Source organism: Dicentrarchus labrax, unplaced genomic scaffold (genome assembly GCF_905237075.1).
Source record: "Dicentrarchus labrax unplaced genomic scaffold, dlabrax2021, whole genome shotgun sequence".
In the NCBI taxonomy this organism is placed as follows: Eukaryota; Metazoa; Chordata; class Actinopteri; family Moronidae; genus Dicentrarchus; species Dicentrarchus labrax.
The window spans coordinates 12,038,016-12,059,064 of record NW_026136723.1 but is presented as its reverse complement, the minus strand read 5'-3'; the positions used below and the strand labels follow the sequence as shown (position 1 = coordinate 12,059,064).

At 41.0% G+C, this 21,049-nt stretch overlaps 1 protein-coding gene across 23 annotated transcripts in view; it reads left to right on the top strand.

Annotated features, from left to right (window-relative positions):
- The window catches only part of adgrb2 (adhesion G protein-coupled receptor B2), a 212,352-nt gene that overhangs the window by 123,248 nt on the left and 68,055 nt on the right, over positions 1-21,049 (top strand). For all 23 annotated transcript variants that reach the window (XR_007882303.1, XR_007882301.1, XR_007882302.1 and 20 more), the window contains 8 exons: positions 2,349-2,455; positions 3,457-3,651; positions 4,062-4,130; positions 4,648-4,756; positions 5,116-5,262; positions 9,590-9,677; positions 10,653-10,755; positions 15,498-15,541. Coding sequence is in view for 20 of the 23 variants with exons in the window: in XM_051390074.1 (XP_051246034.1) it covers positions 2,349-2,455; positions 3,457-3,651; positions 4,062-4,130; positions 4,648-4,756; positions 5,116-5,262; positions 9,590-9,677; positions 10,653-10,755; positions 15,498-15,541 (862 nt within the window). In the remaining 3 variants the exon portion in view is untranslated. The remainder of the gene's footprint in view (positions 1-2,348; positions 2,456-3,456; positions 3,652-4,061; positions 4,131-4,647; positions 4,757-5,115; positions 5,263-9,589; positions 9,678-10,652; positions 10,756-15,497; positions 15,542-21,049) is intronic.

Sequence of the window (21,049 nt, the reverse complement as noted above, 5' to 3'; positions counted from 1 at the left end):
AATCCATGGGAAGAAAACAATAGAAAATGTCCAGCAGGAGCAGATCTAATCACTCCCATGAACATACGTAACATAAGCACCCAATAGTTAGCATGCTAAGCATAGCATAGCTAAAGGAAGAGAAAGAAATGAACCTGTAGAAAAATACTTAAGAAAATAATGTACCGCTTCTAATGTTTGACAGTCAAGTGACTTCTGAGGAAACACAGTAGAACAACAGCAATGATCTAATTAGTGCTAAAGAAAACATTATATCATAGATTAAATTATAATGATAATATCAGTAATTACTGTACTGTTTTAATACCGCTCCTACGTCTGGAAGAAATAGGTGCTCATGTTGATTTAAATGCTGAAATTCATGTCTAAGGCTTATCATGCTGTCCATAAATTGTGTTACTATTTGGAGCTTCAGTATGCAGAAGCAATCATTATTGCATTTCCAACTCGTGCATTATCCAGCGTATACCTTTTAATTAGTACAGCAGACATGCCCTGCTTGAATGCGTTCAAACCTTATTTGTGTTTTACTTATCGCTCTGATGTTAATCTAAACTGCAGAGTTTCTCAAATAGCTGGTTGCAAGACCTTTTTCTTTTTACTTCCAAAAGCACAAATAAGAACAGAATTGGATTTTTATTTTTCAGACTCTTTTTTTTCCCAGACAGAATTTAAGCCAAGAGCAGATGTGGTTCAGGATGAATGTAATATAAACTTGTTTCTACATTTTTCAAACTATGGCATTGGCTCCGACATCAAAACGCACGCTACATCTGATTCATGCAAAACTGCATGAATCAGATTGCCTGCCAGTAAAATGTTATAGCTTAAAGAACATTGCACTGAAGGTAAATCAATGTATTAAATTTAGTGCTGTCAAACGATTAAAATATTTAATCGCGATTAATCGCATTAATGTCATAGTTAACTCGCAATTAATCGCACATTTTTATCTATTTTAAATGTCCCTTGATTTCTTTTTGTCCCATTACTTTTTTCTCATTTTAATGCTCTTATCAACATGGAAAAGTGGATCGGCTTGCTTTGTGCAAATGTTGTTTTTATTGAAAACAACATTGGCATATACTGTAGTGTTCAATTTCACACTAACATTCTCACTTGGAGTAAATAACCTCTCACACAATGTAACACTGTCCATCATTAAAAGGGTGAAAAAAATACTTCTGTCACACAAACAGCCCCTTCAACAGCCCCTTCGTAAGGGATCAAAACAGGACAATACAAAATAAAATTACAAAGTGCACATGTAAGGTAAACTAGGACTCAGCCTATAGTGCAGTTAAACCATGGCTTAATGCTTTCCTCAAGTTTGCTTTGAACATAGCAGTCAGGCTACTGCTCTTTATTCACCAGAGGCTCAACCCAGCCTCTTATTTCAGAAAGAATGAACAGTAACAGTTACCAATAAGAGGTAAGCCTACTCAAAGTTAAGTTACTAAGTTACTCAAACAGACAAGCCTGTTGACATTTTCAGACAACAAGGAATCCATCCATTTTGGCGTCTCACGCTCGCCATCCACTCAAAACGTAACGTCTACTATTCTTAAGAGTGTGTGCGGCGTGCCTGTTGTTTTGTTTCCGGTCTAGCTAGATCCGGTGTGGTGTTGTAGTTTTTCTAACGTTACTAGTTGTCGCAACAGCATGTGAAAAGAACTACAAAGTGTGCTAGGCATTAATCTCGAGATAAAAAAATGTACACTATTAAAATGGGTTTGCTTTAACGTCGTTAATAACACTTTAAACTGATAGCACTAATTAAATTAATAAAAAAATCTTTACACTTCATTCATGTCAATCTATTACTCATAAAAAAGCAGAGCAAGAGTTCAGAAAGTGTATATTTATTTGGCTAGGAAAAATGTTTTGTCTTAGTAAAGTATTTTGGCAGCCTTCACCAGTTTATCTGCTGGCTGCCAGGTTAGACCAGCCAGCAGGTATGAGCTGCCAAACAATGTAGAACTGCTACACATGAAATATTTGGTACTTGTAACAATTCAACTAAAATTATATTTTACTCCAAGAAAAGGCCAATAAATTCATTTGTTTTTATTATTTCATAAGTGGAAATATTGTAAATGTGCTGTGATTTTCCCCTATGTGTTAAAATGCAGACACCCTGTGTATGACCTTAATGTGATAAATGTGAGATGTTTTACAATGGAAGCAAGTTATTTATGTACTTCTGGCAGTAATATGTTTTATAAGATATGAAATCTCTCCAGCAGCAGTTGTATGACCATTAATTGACCCCGTATTAACACGACAGTAATGGATTCATATGTGTTTTTGTGCAGGTAAAGTATTTGTCTCTCTCTCTTTTCCTTTAGGATCTGCTAGTCGTCGTTGCATGCTGGACAATAATGGAGTTGCTTTCTGGGGTCCTCCGAGCTTCGCCAGATGCGTCTCACTTGAATATAGATATTTACATTTATCTGTAAGTCTCCTTTAAACAAACTTCTCCCAAACTCAGAAACTCTTTCTACATTTTTTTTCATCATCTTCAGCAAGAATGAAAAAATATTGTTGTATTCTTCCAGATTTCATCATTTGAGCTAGTTAGTTGCAGTATCACCCTCTATCATAACTCACCTTCATCAAACTTGTCTGTCTCATTAGTGAGTTTATGAGAAAGTGGAGGCTCCATCTGTTTTTAAAAGTTAGTCTCTGCCTCGCTTTCCCCTTTCTCACCCAGCATGTGCCTCTGTTCAATTTTTTATTTTATTTTATTTTATAAAAGTTTACTCAAAATACAGGAGTGTCTTTGCTCAAGCCTTGCCGGTATCTCTAATTAGCTTTTCCAGAAGCTCACACTTATCAATTAATGAACATAGCTAATGAATGTATTAATCAGCCAGACTGTTTTCCTACTCTATGAACTTCAACCTTTTCCATCTCCGCGATTATGGTGGAAGGAGATGGGGGTCAGGGATTGTGCGTGAAAGAGCTGATTGCACTCTTAGCTTCTGTTCCAACCTTTCATTAACACCAGGAGTCAATAATTAATTTTCTGTGATTGCTGTTATCTTCTGTTCTTTCAGGCTCTTTCTCCCTCTCTGTCTGTCTTTTTTTGCATTTCTCATGCACACACACACACACACCCACACACACACACACAATCTTGCTTTGTGTATCTCTGTCTCTGAAGTGATGAGATCCAATTCCTGCCTGAGAGTGCTGCTAGGCCTCTTTTTGCTTTCCTATTTTAAGCACAAGCACTGAGATCCAACCATGTACATATATACTCCTGTCTTGAAACATCCCCCTCGGCTCACATCCAAAACATTCCTGTGATTTCTTTGGGAAAAAAAACACAATCTTTGGTTTGTTTGGTCTCGCTGTTTCTGACATTTTTACCAGCTTCACTTTCTGAATAATGTATTACAGTAAGCACCAATGGGCATGCATTAAATTTCTGCTACTTTCTGCACATTGTAGTTACGAGAGCATCTCGCGAAGGGTCAGAGGACCCTGGCTGGGGAGGGCATGTCTCAGATCGTAAGGAGTCTCCTGGAGCTCTTGCAGAGGAGGAGCTACTACAGTGGCGACCTTCTCTTTTCCACGGAGATTCTGCGAAATGTGACGGACACCTTCAAAAGAGCAACCTACATCCCAGCTCCCGACGACGTGCAGGTAAGCAGAGCCTTCTCCTTCGAAGCCCCCTCAAGTCACAAACCATACAAGACGAGCAGTTGCAGACACAGTTGCGTTGCCTGCAAATGTGTTCAACGTAGAAGCTCCAATTTATACTACACGGGGTGTGCATAACAATGAACTACAGCGACACAGTCGCTGTGGCCTCAAAGGGGATTTTTTAGCAGAGTTTTTCTCTTTTCACCGCCGGTAAAGGAGCAAAATGCTCCCGTTTCTGTCAGTCATTTGACGGATTTTATGTTTTACATTATGCCTATGTACAGATGACTACTGTTCTAGATTTGAATGTTAGCAACATAATAGGAGCCATGGCTAACACACAAGTAAGATTCCAGACTTTAGAGGCCCTGCTGGATTAACAACTGAGTATGTCTTCATCTTGTGTCTAGAAATTCTTCCAGATAGTCAGCCACATGTTGGACATGGAAAATGTAGAAAAATGGGAGGACGCTCACCAGGTAAAGCCTTTTTATATATGTGTGTGTACGTGTGTTACTGTGCGTCTACACATCTCTTCTTTATAACAAGTTTCTTAACTTAATTGCGCATTAAGTGTGCATAGGTGAATTTGGGTGGAAAGGTGGGTGTGACCACATCCCACATTAACTATTCATTAGAGCCATAAAAACACAACTGTTTACTAAACACACTGGCTACCTATTAATTATACTGTGTGTGTGTGTGTGTGTGTGTGTGTGTGTGTGTGTGTGTGTGTGTGTGTATTTGTGCACTTTTTGCGTGTGACCCAGCTTGATGCCCTTGAGCTGAGGTGTGTTTACTTTCCCATCTGGACCCAATAAACAAGCCGCCGAATATGATATCAAAACCCACGTGGTTGCATTTAGTGGTCTAGATAATGTAGGGAATAAAAATGTGTCAATGGCTTTCACGTCTCATTGAAAGTCGGCCACAGATTATAATTAAGATGACATCGTGATTGAAGCTCGCCTCTCCTTTTCATCCCTCCGTCCACAGGTCGCTCCCGGTGCTGCTTTGCTGATGAGGATATTAGAAGACTTCATTCACCTCATCGGAGAAGCCCAGAAGCCTTTCCAGAGTTTCTTAGTGGTTACCAACAACCTCAGTAGGTGTCACACAATGCTGCCACGTGGCAAATGCAGATTAAAATGTTATTTCACACCAATTTTTTATATTTAAATACACTGATTTATCAAGATATTTTATAGATGGTAAGCTCAGCCAAGATATTTCACGTCATATCGAAACCACTGCTGAATTATGTCTTTCAATTTCCACTTTCAAACCCTTGTTGCCTTGCCTGATCTATGAATTTTAACGGTAAACATGACTCAGTGGCTTTTGAATGTGGGCATTTTTTGCACTGTTGTTTTCATCGTTTTCTGCTTACCTTATCTTTACCCCCAACCTCAATTTTGCACTGCAGTGAGTTTCAAGTGTTTTTGGTATCTCTTGTTTGTCCAGTGATAACCATCCAACGAGAGCCGGTGTCAGCAGTTTCCAGTGATATCAACTTCCCCATGAAGGGCCGGAGAGGGATGAAGGACTGGGCCAGAACAGCGGAGGACAAGCTCTACATCCCGAAAGAGGTCTTCACCAACCCGACTGAAGGTGGGAGAACTAAGACAGATAAGGATAAAGACATGAGTGCACGCTGGCAAGATCTGACTAGGTGACCAGATCTGGTGCTTCTTTTGAGGTTTTTTTTATAGAAACAATCGTTTGGATGGAAGAATCAGGGCACAACAAGGTCATCATTCAGATCTCACCATTAGTATCAAAATTAGGCTGATGATGATGTTATTTTTAAAGCAAACAGCAGTTCCAGACGTCTGTATTAAGTCGGGTTTGAGCTCCAGTTTCCACAACCATGATGTGAATCTCTTTTGGTTGTCATCCTCACTCTCAATCTGGACTCTACTCTTAGACATAGGAGGACCCTTTATCACCCCCCCCCCCCTTCAGCCAAGGTCAGTTTAAGAAGTTATCCCAGTGCGAATTCACACACTCAGAAATGTGTCTCATGGAAGGCAGATAGCAGACTTTTCAAGGACGTCGGAGGGTAATGCTGAGAAGGATTTGGACTGTAAAGAGACCCTGGAGGGCTTCTATAGAAGATGCAGGTCTTTCATCTGTAAAGAGGTGTACTGCATCCCCTTGAGAGCATCAATTCCTCACAACACAAGAAATGTAACTGCTGTTTGTCTTAACGGCTGTAATTTTTTAAAAGTAAAGTTAAGTAACAAGCAAAGTGATTGTCCAAACGCGCACTAAGAAATAAACGTGGAAGATAAAGAGAAAGAAGACACCAGGAAGCGTGGGATCTAAAGTTGTGAAGGGGACTTAAAAGAGTGGGAAGAAAGTGGTTCATATCAGATAAGAGAATTACTGTGGCAGATGCGATTCACTACCAACGAAGACAAAGGTCACATCCCACAGGAAATTACACTGGCAGACTTCCTGTCTGGCACCCCGTCCTCCTGCTCAAATTAAAGTTCAGAGAGGCTGCAGACCGAGAGAGCAGAGCTGTCTCTGACCTCTGATTCGCGCTGATGACACAAACTCTCTTTGATTGGCGTTCAAGACATCCTGTATGCTAACCTCAGGGCACCTCACCTCAACTCACCCCTTTACCAAGCACAATGTAATGTGCTTATTGTAAACTATCCACCTTGTTTTTATGTAACAGAACCCTTTTATGAGTTGCCTGTAAGTTGTTTAGTTCAAGTTGTTTTTGCAGATTTTATGGAACAGCAAATTCTGATATCTCAAAGGATGAGTGTTATGCTGCAGCTTGAGACAAAAGGGTGTTAGCACGATGCCGCTGCATTGTGATGTTGTCTTCTTTCTTATTCTTCATTCATCCTGCCTTTCTGTTTTACTTTTCTACATTCATGATTTGTTTCTCTATTATCTTCATAGCTTATGGTGGTGAATGTTTTGTCTCTTGTGGTGCAATAAAAGTGACCGGCAGCATTACATTTCCTCTGCCATTTCCTCATATGATACTCACATGCCATTGCCATTTTAGCATATGCTATTTGGTAAATTGTTCCACCCAAATGGCATATAGCCTTATGAGTTAGGACATTATTAGTACTCTTTGCCCCTGTGGGAGCTCTGCCTCTTCCCATTGGCAGTCCATGAGTTGAGTTCTTCAGTTGATTGCTATCAGTTTGATTGGTTCATTTGCCCCATAATGAAAGCCTATCTCAGATGGACAGCTTAAACATGCTCATAAAGGCCCATTGGCACCTTTGTGTGTGCACGTGCACACACAGTTGCACATAGACGCTGCCAATTGATAGGTTCATGAATCGCTTCACTGGGCAGAGGCTGGGACTGTTCTTCACTGATTTTTGAGGTGACAAACTCCCTCTCTCCCTACACTTTCTCTCTCTTTTCTCTCACAAACACCAGTGGAGGCACTCGCTCTGTCATGCAGCAACACACACACATACACAGACATACAAGCCAGAAATGACTTCATATTTCAAATACACCATTGCTGGTACATGCATATGGTTATGCACCATTAGCTTTGAGGTATTACTCAAGCAAGAAGACAAACCAAATAAGCTCTGCTCTCCAATAATGTGTTAAAGACCAACTTCCTTATGTGTAGTTTTAACTGTAACTATGTTTAGGTTCAAAATGTCACCAGTTTGATTGGTGCTAAAATAAAAGTGTATATTTTATGTAAATAGGAATGGTCTGACATTTTAGGAAATAGGCCACTTCATACCTCACTACAGAGCTGGAACCAGGAGGTGAATACCCTAGCTTAGCTTAAAAATTGTAGGCAGAGGGAGCTAGACTGGTTCTCTCAAAATTTTGAGGATTACTCTGTACACAAACACAGCTGTAATAATGATTATTTGACATTAGCCAACCTGGCTCCAGCTCCTCACATAAACCATAGACATGTGAGAGCTATTGCTTTTTTCATTTACCTCTTAACGAAAAAATAGTTAAAATAGAATGAAAAGTCATTTAGTATGGAGTCATATGTTGTATGTTTGTGCAAATAATAAAACCAGACCTACAGTCAGTTTTTCTTAGCTTGAGCAGTCTTTTCAACTGGGCGAAAGTAATGCTATTCTAAAGTACCTTCATTTGTTGAATCTTTCTGTGCTGTGTACAAAAGTTGTGAGAAAAGCAAATGTGCAGAAGAAAGAAACCAGGAAGGAAAGAAAAGAGTAACTCACGTGGAACTGGAGCTTTCAATCTTTGATTAAAACCATAAATTATGGCTTAGCATCAACACTAAGCATATCTTATCCTGACAAATGGCATATTAAAGTTCACAGCTGGTGACTGGTGGTTTCCCATTTTGCTGGATTGCAGCTGACCACCAATCACTTAGATGTTCAGCAAGCGAAGAGTGACGAAAAGTCTGTTCGTGGGAAATTAGAGTTTTGTGATTGAGTGCTTTTGTGGTATTAATCATCCTTGAGCGTAGGAGTGCCACCCCCTCACACACTGATTTGCCATTTACCCACAATACACTGACTTTCTCATTTGCATGCCTTTGCAGACACTGTCCAATTAGGATCCATCACACTCACAGGCTTTCTCATGCCGACTTTGATCTGTTTTTTGCCTCCTCACAGTCTCACAATTGCTTTTTTCTCCCCCCACAGTTGAAATCTTTTTGTCTCTTCCTCTCTCTCTCTCCTTGTCTGTCTTGCATTGCTATCTCTCTTTCTGAGTATTACCTCTTAGGCAGCAGGCAGACAGATTTTAGATGAGTCACCCAGTACGTCTGATACCATCAGGCCCCTCTGCCTCTTCCTCTTCCCCTCTCTGTGCCGTTGCTCCTCCATTGCTTCTCTCAGCCTAAAAGGGCAAAGGAGGGAGTGGCATCTCTCAACATGAACTCTTCCCCTCTTACTTTTCCTCTCTGCGTCCTTCCGCCTCCCTCATTTGAGACAAAGTGACATTTACAGAGGCACACTATGTCTCCTTGGGAGCCCCTGCTCTTTTTGGTGAAAGAACACTGGAGGGAGTGGTGGAAAGGCAAGGGGTTGTAAAAAAAAAGACTGTTGAAAAGGGAGGAAAAGTTGAGAAGTGGTTTGGAGAATGGCAAGAACAACAAAGGAGGACGAGAGGGGCAAGTAGAGAAGTTAAAAACAAGGGAGAAGGAGAGAACAGTGTAGAGAAGGACAGTGTCTAATGATGGTGTAGAGGCTTTATTAAAATTATTTTAATCAAACTAACTGAATGTTGGAGCGCGGTTTTTAGAAATTAGGCTTCTGTATTAGGTGTAGCTGAGCAATAGGTGTGCTACTGTCTGCTAAAAGTCAAACAAACTAACACAAATAGCGTCTCTACCCACACAAAGGGTGAAACCAGGATATTGCACTTGAATCAGTGGTATGTTTTCAACTCAGGAGCATAATAGTTCTGTAGAATATGAAGATGTCATATCAGACTGCAATTGACTAACGTTTCTTATGTTGATGTAGCCAACAGAGCATTTGTCAGCGACAGCTTAAAAGAAAATGTAAATTAAGCTGGAATTGAAGGATGATGAGACAGCTGAAGCCGGTGCTTGTTTGCTTCACCAACTAATAGATGTGTTTGGATTCAGTTTATCTATATCAAATGACCCAGTTATCACTGCAGGTTAGCTGGAAAATCAATCACAAATACCAACACTGCAGCCTAAATGTCAGATTAGCAGTCTTAATATTGTATGGTTTAAAATTTAAATTTCCTTTATCTTCCCAATCAACATACAACCGGGTTTGCAGCATTCTTGTTGATGTTTTAAATATAAATTCTTCTGCAAGAGTTTATAAAGTGTCACATTTTGTTTCTTTTAATAGAAATACATTAATTGATGAACGGATGGTTTTATATTTGATTTTGAAGTTGTTTTAGGCAAACCATGGCATCTGTTTAGGCTGATCAGTTGCATAATTGTGTGTTTCAGAGACGGAGGCGGACTCTGAGTCTACATTGTACTATGTCATCGGAGCCATCTTGTACAGGACATTGGGCATCATCTTACCTGCACCAAAGTGAGTACTTCTCATGTGACCCACTGTCTAAGTATTCTTATGTTTTCAAGCCTTTTAAACTATATTTCCTCCTTTCCCTGTCCTTTCCTTGACCTTTCTGCTTTTCCTTTTTTTTTGCCCAGCACTTTCTCATTAGACTTTTCATCTCCCTTGTATTCACTTTTGTTTTTTGGGTTTTTTTTCCCAGTCTCACTACCTCCCTATTTCTGTGTCCTTTATTCTTTGGCTTCTTCTCTCCAACTAATTCCAACCTCCAATTCTCCATCTGTCTTCTCTCTTATAGTGTCTCTTATTACTTCCCTCCTCTCGCTGTGTCTGCCTAGTTATCAGACAAATGTCTTGGATCTCCAAAAAAGTACATTTCCCTAGATGTTTTTTCCTTTCTATTTCATTGTCGATGTATTTTTGGAATTGTACAGTGGGCTTGGAATGGGTGCGGGCCTAATGGGTCATGAAACTTGCATAGAACTTGCAAAAATGGAAGTTAGGAGAAATCAGGAGGTTGTCAAAAGGCCACTATGATGTGGTGTTTGTGCTGGCCCTGGGCCCATTTATTCAGGTCAGTGCTCTTGGTTGTGGATGAGCTAGATCTGTTAAAACTCTTTTCTCCCTGTAGCTCTGCTGAATGCTAATAGGTGCTGTGTGCTCTTCTAACTTATGCGCTGGCCCTGGCTTTCTCCCTTTCTCATTAGGATTTTTATTTATATGTTTATTTATTTATGTTTGTATTTATTTTTGCAAACACATTCAAAAACCATCAAAAGCATGGCAGGGCATTGGCTGTGTGTGTCTGTTTCTGAGTGTTTTTGGATGTATGTGTTTGACAAACAGCAAAAGAAAGCGACTCACCAGCATATTCCACTTTTTTTTTCTCTCATGATTTTTCAAACTCAGAGGGACAATTTATACTTGAATTTGCAGTGCTGTTCATACAAAATAACACTCTTTTATGTTTGATTGCTTGTGTCTCTGCAGGCACCCTGCGGTGATCAACTCCAAGATCCTGACAGTGACGGTACGGCCTGAACCACAGCCCAGTGAGCCCATGGTGGTGGTCGAGCTGTCACCGCTTATTAATGTAAGATTTATTTTTTCTAAAATCTGAAATTTTCTTCACACTGGAGAACATCACTCTTTAATTTTCATCATCTAAAATTTCCCAACCGCTCTAAGGTTTTCGTACAGATGGCTGTGTAACTTCCAACCACCAGAAAACCACTTATTTTTAGAGGAATATCAAAGTGTGTTACATGCAACAAAAATGTATATTATTCCATATGAGGCACTTTCCAATGCAAGGGTATGCATTTTTCATTATGTAGCCTACTTGTATATTGAGCAAGCTTTGGCCAAGAAAATAAATTTGTTGAAGGCTTTAAAGGATTTCTTTTCTCCCAGCTGACCCATGTTTCCTGAGTTCAGATGAAAGAGAAAGTGCTGCATGCTATAAAGCGCCATAGTGCTCTGTGAATTGCCTGAATAAATGCAGACCTTTTTGACTTCCTTATAACGCAGCGTCTCTTGGTACCTATTCAGTTTATATTACAGTGGAGTGTGTTATTATAAACGACTGGTGGGGTGTCTTCAGTGGAAAGGACTAAGTGCAAGTTTAATGAGAGGCACTCTTCACGACCTCAATAAGATGTAGGTTTCATTAGCCATTCTTCTGTGTAAAGGTGGGCACAGTTTTGAAAATAATGTTGAATATTTAATGGTTCTCTCCAGACAACACAAACACATAGACACACACACACACACACACACAAACACACACACACATATATACACACATATTAAAATCTTCCAATGAAATCAGTCCCTTGTTGTGTCAACCAGGACCTGAGGGTCAGAATTATTGCAGTGTTTCATTATAAAGACTTTGTATTCATTCTTCATCCACCGCCACTCCATCTCCCTGCTTTAAACCACTGATTCTTTACTTAATGATAGCATTTCCTTTATATGCCTCTATCTTTTATCTACCTATTATTCTGCTTTTTAACACTTTTGGCACAGCAGAGGTACTGCAGGTTGCGCACACTGTCTCAAGGATAATGTCTTAATGCTGATCCTAGCATGCTGCTCTGGACTAACCGGAGGCTCCTGCTGAGAACAGAAATTTTTCCAGCGCCCAGTACAGTACTGGGCTCGAACAGCAATGTGGAGGGCGCATGCATATATGCATACCTTTCGACTAGTGTTTGTGAGTCATTATCATCCTGCTTAGAGGGGTACTTCTGCTATTTAGGATTACGCTTCACAAGAGTTGGATTTAAAAATGGATGGTGAAAATCAGTGCAGCACATACTGAGAGATCCTGACTTTCTGTCCCTTTGTATGGGCCAAGCACCAGAAAAGCAAAATCCTGCATTTCCCATAAAGCAACTGAATAGTTTCTTTCATTAGACCTTTCCTGCCTGTTAAATGCCAACATCTTTGAAACTCCATGCCCCCAGTCCAGGTCTTAAGTGCAGGGAAGAGTTCACCTACAGTTAAAGAAGAAAAATATTTGATTTAATAAAGTGATGAAGAAAATTAATTAAAACTACATTAATAATATATCTCTGCCATATAACAAAGAATACATGATATTGCAGAAGATACAGAAGAAGTGATTAGCATAATATTAATTTGGTTTCATTTGAAATGCAACCAGTGTTCATGGTCTTAGTCATGGCCGTACATATTCATAATTGCTACTTGAAATTAATTTAGGTTTTTAGCAAATGCTAAAAGCTAAATAAAAGACAAAAGAATAGTGTTTTTTTTTTTTCATTATGAAAATAATTGCTGTGAAATACCAGGAAGATTAAAGCTGTTTTTCAACATTTTTAGAAATACACTTACCTGCTGCTGGCTGTACTTTCTAATTTAATGTACAGATATGAGTGATATCAATCCTTTCTTCTAACTCTAGGCAAAAAAAGCAAATAAGCTTATTACCCAAGAAGGTAGAGTGTTTCCTACGCTATTGAGGTGTAGAATACAACCAAACTGTACTGCAAAAAGAAAGCTGAACTAGTTTGATCAGATTTGGTGGAACTACTTCCCAATAATGCCCTACAACTATCTAGATGCACACAGAATTATTTTTACTTCAAAGGCGGTGTCAACCTTTGCTCATCATTCCTACGCTTGGCATGAACTACATTGAGTAGCATATGCTGAGCTCCAGTATGGGAACCAGTGAAGACAAGGAAGTGCAAGGGAGAGCACGGTCACTTGTCATGGTCTTCAACTGCAGTAGGTGTCGACCTTGGCCTGCTGAAGCAGTGCCGTGCCAACAGCTGCCTCAGGCTTCACTCTCAAAGGGGGGGCATAGGGTTGTCTGTGCACGGTCATGTCTTCACTGAGCGGACATCTGCTCCAGTCAGACTCCCTACATATGTCCCCGGTGTCAAAGTGTGCGCGTGTCTTTAATGGTGAGTAAGAAGCACAAGGCCAGAAAGCTCTGTGTCCTTACAGTAGAACAGATGCCAAGTTACCCCCCCCTCCATCTATCCTTCAGTCCTTCAGCTAGTCTTTCTAATTATAAAAGGCAGCTCTGGTTAGCTTTACAAACATCAGCCATGAGCCTTTCTGGTAATTTCACTGTAATCTAGTTTACTTTCATCAGTCAAAAAGCAACATCCAGGTTGCTCCATTTCATTTTCTGAATCTATAATCTTTGATATGATGTGGAAGGCTTTTAAGACTCCCTGAGTCTATGTGGTCTTGTTCTGTTACAGTAGCTTATTTCATGTGATTAGCTTAAGCATTTTACCACCAAATGGTTACCACCTGGTTGTGAATGCCTTCAAGACAATGGCTGTTCTTTTTGAGAGAAAAATGAATGCAGAGCTGTTAAGGTAGACACCATTATTACCGTCCATAAATGCGGCTGTTAGAATCAGACACGCGATGCTCCCTTTGAGAGGCATCAGTTGAGCAGACGTTGTCATTATGCGACGTATCAGCACTTAAGAGGAGGCAGACATCGTGGGAGTACACGGATGTCACTCCCGCTGTAGCGTACAGTCAGGCACGATGCCCGCTGATTGATAGTTGAATGCTAAGAGAGCCCGCTGTGCTAATGCACGCCCTGGGACATCTAGTGTCGGTGACGGCGGCGGCCTACGTATGAGGCAGAACAAAGCGCTGTCATCCATCAATCTGTGTCACCTAGCGTCTGATCTCGTGGTTATAAATGTTGCATCATCCCGTCCTCTCAAGTCCAGCCATGCAGAGACCCCCGGATTCATTCGCTGATTCTTTGTAGATCAGTTATGAACCGTTCACAGAAGGAGGGGTGACCTTGCCTTCAGAGAAACTAATCCTCATCGTGCGTAGTGCATAGTACTTGAATGTGCATCACCTCCATCTCTCCCTTTTCTGCTCAGTGAGAGGTGTTGATATTTAGAAGGCCGTCAGTTTGCTCTTCACTCAAGAAGATGCAATTTCTTCATTTTTTTCTCAGGCAGTAGTGCCTCTACTTAGTGGACATCATCCCTTTTTTAGGGGCCAGAACAGTGTGGCTGTGGTATTACTGCTATAATCCCCTTTACCATAAGGGGGAGCTCAAAGGCAAATTGCTTAATGCAGGACTCGGGAAGGGCCAACAGACTGTTACAGAGAGGGATCCATTTTCCTCTGCATCCGCCCAGTGGAAGAATGGCATCTCTATTGTGGGTACCCGATGTAGTTACACAAGAGGCCCGATCAGTCTTATTCTAAAGGAACCAGAAAGTGTATCAGCCAGTTGTTCCTCTCAGGCTGGGGTTGTACTTTAAGCTCCACCAGTTTGAGACTTTAACGCTTTATGATTTAGGAATGAATGTGAAAACAGAATCTTTGATCCAGACCAGACAGCCCCAAAGTTCACCTAAAACCAATCTTAATCCAATCCTTAGCAAATGAGCCATGCAGGTTGAAAGGGCACAGACAATTCTTTAAAAGCAATCAATGCAGAGATCGCTGAAGATCACCGGTGGAACAAGTTGTGATGAGTCAGTTAAAGCTATTGATCCTGTGATTGATTCACTGATTGAGCCATAGCGAGTCTTCCTTCGCCACCACGCGTGACTGAGCTTTGATTACCAGATGATTCACCTGCCTTTCGAACCCCAGTGATCGGCTTTTGGCTCCAGCGATGGATTAAGAGTGAGCTGATAGTAAATCAGCAGCATTTAGACTGTCATGAGAGGCTGTGTGACTTATTTAGGTTTTTAACATGTTTTTAGTAAATTCCTAGAATACACGTGAGGATGTTTAGAGGTCAGGGTCAGACTTTATGAAGTACTTGACTTGACTTTGGTGAGCCTTTACCTACTCTAAAGGGGCAGTCCTTCACAATAAGTACTTGTTATACCTAAGTACATTTTACTGCTGCATAGTTATTTACTTTTACTTCACTACTTCCCACTGTGGTTGTACTTAAGTAAAGAATTTGAATGCCTTTCTACTACTGGATGTTTATGACCCCAACTTGCTGTGTATTATTGTCCATGAAATGGCTTTTCTTTCTCTGTCTCTTAACTCTCTCAATTCATTGCTCACACACCTTCTCTCTTTTTGCAGCAGCAGCAGGTATTTGCTGCTCTGTCCTCTGACAATGACTCTTTCTCCATCCCTCCCTCCCGCCGTCTGTCTCAATCCTTCTCTTTCATTGTCTGTTTACCTCTCTCCATCGCCCATGCAGCATCACTCTTTCTCCTCTGGCAATGAGCTCTTCTGTCTTCTCCCTGCCTGCCTCTCTCACTCATCCTCTCGACTTGGAATAACAGCTTATCTTCTTTCCCCCACCCAACCCTCCCTTTTCTCCCCTCTCCCTATATCTTGCAGGGTACATCGGATCCTCAGTGCGTTGTCTGGGACTATGGCAACCCGTAAGTTACTCTAAATGATTTTGACACTCATGTGTGCATGTGAGTGTACAGTGCAGTAATGCCCATGTCTGTCTGTGTGTGTGTTGATGTTTATCTTGCGTGTGCTCGTGCCCAGTCAGATTAATTTTATTAATGAACTGAAAACAGTCTAATGAAGTTCCCTGTGTTCTTGTTAATTAAATTAGTCAATGAGAACAAACACCATTCACTCCGTGTTGCTGAGAATTCAAAAGTAGAATCACTCAGAGTGCCTCAGTGGAGCAAGGTTACCTCTCTAGCAGTCCTATTTTTCAGTGTTTACCTTCACTCACACCATGTTAAAGGTTTCATTTGCAATTCTGAATCCCACTGTGGACATTTGGTTCAGCTTGAACGATCCAGCTTTATGCCATCAGTGACCTGAAGCCTTAGTTTCTACCTAATGGGTTCTCTCTTTTTTTTCTATATAGGCCACTGACTCTTGTTGGCTGTGTATAGTGGACCAAATAGTGAACCACATAACTGAACTACCTAATGTAAACCAGCACAATTGATCATGCTTTTTTAACCATTAACCCACATAGCGATTACTCTTTTTGTCAATAACAAAGTCAGACGTGTCCAGAACCATTAAACCATGGTTTGGTTCCAGGCCATGGTCTCATTGCACTTTCACTATCACAAGCTACTATCTTTAAATGGCCCATATCTGTTACCCATGCCAGTATAACTACACAGATGCAAACCTCTCTCCGAATAAATACAGTAATACACTACTAATTTTAGAGTGAATGTAATGTCTGCCTGTTTAATTGGCAAGTTCTTTATTGAGGAAGTCATGGGTGGGTGAAGTAGGCATTAGAGGTAGCGCACCACATGTTGTTAGGTTTAGGGCCTGGGGTAGGGCCCCTGTGGAGATCGATCTGTTTAGCATTTAATTAATTAAAAATGCTGTCCTGGTGGCATTGCTTTTCCTACAATGTATTTGCTACTACAGATTTGTTGTATATGAACATCATTTTTAGGAGACAGAGTGGACTTTGACGGATCAAATGGCTTTCATAAGAATTTAATTTGTCCTGGGACCATCGCAGTAGGACCTCCCTGTCTGGTGCGACAAGAAGATGAATGACAGAAAAGTTCTGGTCAGCTCATCTTACCCCTTGAGATCACATTAGTTCATCCAGTTCTAGAGGAGTACTCTCCAGTGACCACAGCACACAATGGGGCTGCGGGTTCGCACAAAGAGGATAAAACATTGTAACTTATCAAACTACCCTTCTCTATCAAGGTAGAGGAGAGGAACAAAGCTCGGCAAAGTCAATTAACTAGCCGGCAGATTACAGCTGCAATCAAATTAAATTCGCAGACATTACGAGGGCAGAGAGCCAAACAGAATATAAAGTGGCATGGTGGCGATGATATCTACCAACCAAACATACTCAAACTGGGAGGAATGTGGAAAACATCCAAATGTGTTTACCAGGGATTAGGTAATATGTTTGCCGACACACACAGTAGGGAGCAGTCACAGGTGATTAGAAGCATTCACACACAAACGTACACTTGCTGACCAGGACTTAAGTTAATGTGACACACACTGGAATGCAAGGATTGCGTGTTAAATTATACATCTTTTAATATCCTGCAGCAAACACCAGCAACAAAACAATAATGTCCCCGTCATAATTACTGAGGCTGCCATAACCAGCCAGGAGCGTCAATGAGTGAAAGATTAACTCTATTTTTGACACTTGTGTCAGCTGTTCCTGCTCTCTTAAATTTACAAAAATCTCCGTGGGTTGTTTACATCTTGAGCTAATGCACAGACTTGACCGTCTCAGTGTAAACAGCCTGGAGTCATTACAACAAGCTATTTGGAAGCACAGATGCTGTTAGGAGACGGTGTGAGGCTGGGAAGCCCAGCCAACTGGTGCGCTTAAATTAAAAAAGCCAAGAATTAGTTGCAAAAAATCCGATGGTGGCATATGGAATTTATCATCTATACATTATGTGTAGTGTATATACGCAGGACAGAAAGGGACTGCACAGGGACCAAAGTAGCATGTGTATATATACACTGACTGTACAATTTTGGTTTTTCAGTCCTCCTCCATTTGCTTGTCTGTGCTGGGCAGCAAATCTCGACTGGAGCTGGGCAGGCGGCATGCTGTTGATACGGGCAGAGAACATGTTGTACAAAGCAGCCGTTTGTTTGCTGGAGGATATCACCTCTCTCAACCTGGCTGTCTCTCTAACTGAGCCACAGGCTTTGAGGTTGAGCAGGAGGCAGACAAGAGGTGGAGGATGTATAGATAGCAATGTGGAGGGAAGGCAAACATGGCAGCAGCTGAACCAGACAGCGGGAGGAAAGAAGTGCAGCTCAGAGATGGAAAATAACTTTAACCATTACCTACATATGGAGTCTATATTTAGTGCACACAGATGCAACCACATTCAAAAAACAAATGATAAACTGCATGTGTATCTTTCTCCCTTAACTGTTACAATGCACACATGGGTACACATACTTACTTGGAGATTAGAGATCACACCGAGGCTCAAGTCTCTAAAGCCTGCTGTCATCCCCATCACAACTGTCTGCGCGCATGTTTTTCAGCAGTGGTGGTCTACTTAGAAATCTGCAGGCAATTTCAGCGGTAGCTCTCCGCCATTTGCGTTGTCTCTCAGCTGGCTAAGTTGGCCAACAGTTTGTGGCACTCACAGTTCATCTCAGTATTTATGTGTGAGTGTTTATTTATTTATTTTGCCCCTAACAGGCCCATATGTCGGCGCCATCTGCCCACCCAAATCACCGCGCTCGCCGTCCCTCCCTGCCTTTCCCCATGTGCCTGTCTCCTCAACCTGCTTTCATTCATTTGCCTCGCCGTCTCGAAGAGATACTGTTATCTTTAGCTCTCATAAAAGTTTTATAAGATTCGAAACTGGGACCTCAGGTCAGCGGAAGCAAATCTGTTAAGAGTAAAAATTTTCACATTTTCTTGACATGTTTGCTGTGGAGCTGAAAGTCTTCATGTTGTCACTTTTGTCTGCCTTGAATCTTCACTGAGTTATTTCTTTAAGTCTTTAGTTTTTGTGCTCTCGCTCTCTCTCTCTCTCTCTCTCCCCCCCCCTCTCTCTCTCTCTCTCTCTCTCTTTTCTGTGAGAAATGATGATGAATGATGGAGTTCAGCTTCTCTTTGCTATGTGGTTGCTGACCTTGCCTCTGGCTTCTCCGTGCTTTGACCCTCACTCTGCCTCAATATAGGATATCTGGCTGAACCCACACTGACATAAGCGCACTCATGCAATGGAGCACTTATCTTATGTCTGGTGCATTATAGATTACTGTGGCCCTTTTTAGATTGTAAATGTGCCACACCCAGATATACTATACTGATTCCTAAATCAGAACAAACTGCATTTTTACTGGCATCTATAGAATATACATTGCATACTCAAAAAATTATTTATGCATCACTCATGCATTTCATAATTCATTTCCAGGAAGCATAAAGCAACATACTGTTATACAAATGAAAAAGCTCAAATTGCTATGCATTATGAGCAGGCAACTGAGCAATCTCATTTTAAAGCATGCTTTACTAAATATGACCCAGTAGTTAGAGATAAATGTAATATACACTTTAGATGGATGGATGGCACTAAGCTTGTGTATGGTTGAGGGTCACTTAATCCCATTTCTAATCCCCAGTGGTCTTCTGCCTGATCAGGGATCAGTGGTTAAAGACCTAGGCACCCATTCCAACCCCCACCGCCCACCACCGCCATAGAGTAATAATTTCCTGGTGTGCGGCACAAGTTCCTCTAACATCCTCTATCTGACACGGTAGATTGAGGCTTGCTTTGGGCTCAGACTGATCTGGCACCGCTATCAACTTTTGGCACTGGCAGGTCTCAACCTTAAATGAAGTAAAAAGTCAAAGGCATATTCTGCACTCTGCCAAAAACTAGCTGGACACAAATCTGGCCAAAGTGTAATCACATTTATTTTACAAAAAGGCATAGCAGCAAGTTCTGATCTTAGCCAAGCATGTGGCACTTTTCATCGTTTTATGGTCCTTTATATACCATCTCTTAATCTCCTGTGCAACAAACAAGCAAGTAAATGAATGGAAAGAATAAAATACATAAATAGGGAGTGTTGTTTGTCCCTCTGGGATAGCAGACACTGTTAGACTCATGTTGGACAGTTTTTAAAAACTGATCAAAGTTGATGCCATTTTTTATTTCACACACTTCTACCTAGTCCAAAACCTGGCACCTACATTACCTACAATGCAACTTGACTACCAACAGTTTGGGGTAAGATTTGCGTATGTTAAGAAAGAAGTGAAAGAAAGCCCTAAGAAAGCTCTAATTTACCCATTTATAAATATGTGTGTCTGCATGTATAGCTCTTTGTTAGATCCTGTCCATGGTGTACCCCACCTCTTGCAGGCTCAGTGCATTTTGGTATATACTTCAGCTCACTTCTACCCTGAAGTGGGTACAGAAAATGGATGGACAATAAATTTGATGCTATACAACAATGTTATCCCTGAGGAGACATAAAGTTCAGTCTTAAAGTAGCCCTCCATATGTTCATCTATATAAGGTAATAGCCAGTATTACAGCCTGTAGCAGATACCTATCACAGGTACATTATACAAGTGATCTAAGTGAGCTTGTTTCAAGGCAGCTTCTAAACTTAAGTGGAAGTTTATTAAATAATTATGAGGAAGGCCAACAGATATGGTTGTACAATTGTAAAAAAATAAAATAAAATAAATCTTGCTGGTTGATGATTGGTCAGTTTATCTTTTGAGATTGAAATGTCTTGCTTTCATTTACCACTTTACAAAATTTGCGCTTGTGCATATTTCCCCATCTCTCCTCATCGTCACAGACATACACTTAAACCAGAAACACACACACACTAACACACTTAACAGTGTAGCCACCAGGAGGAGGAGGGGGGTGGAGGGCTGATAGGGCTTGCTCCACTTTTCCATCTGACAGAGCAGAAGGGATCAAGACTGTGTCAAACAGCGAGTCAGCGCGGCAACAGGGAGTCGGCCAGTAGGGCTTATATGGGCTCTGCCTACATTGGGTGATACAGACGAGGATAGGCTCTTAGCTCATTTCCCCCCGCTATCACAACAGTCCTTAGAGAGCACGTTAACATGGTAGCCTTTATTCTCAAGGCATAAGCCTCAGGTTTTTTTCGTTGAGGACAGTCATTGTCAAGGCGCTTTTAATGGCTTTAAGTAGCTGTTCTATGTTGAGATCAGTTCCAAGTAGCCGGATATATTGTTTCCTCCTGCTACTGGACCTCGTGGATAACTGCAGGCTTGTCACACTTCTCCTTTTTAGTTTGGGTGATGAGGTTATGTAAAGCGGTTTAGGATTGTTTATTCTGAGGTTAGTCTTTTTTTACTTCATCTATTATTGTTATTGATTATGGCATCATGTGATCAGTGGGTGTGGAATGGAGCACTGATGCTGTTTCCGTTGGGCATAGATGAA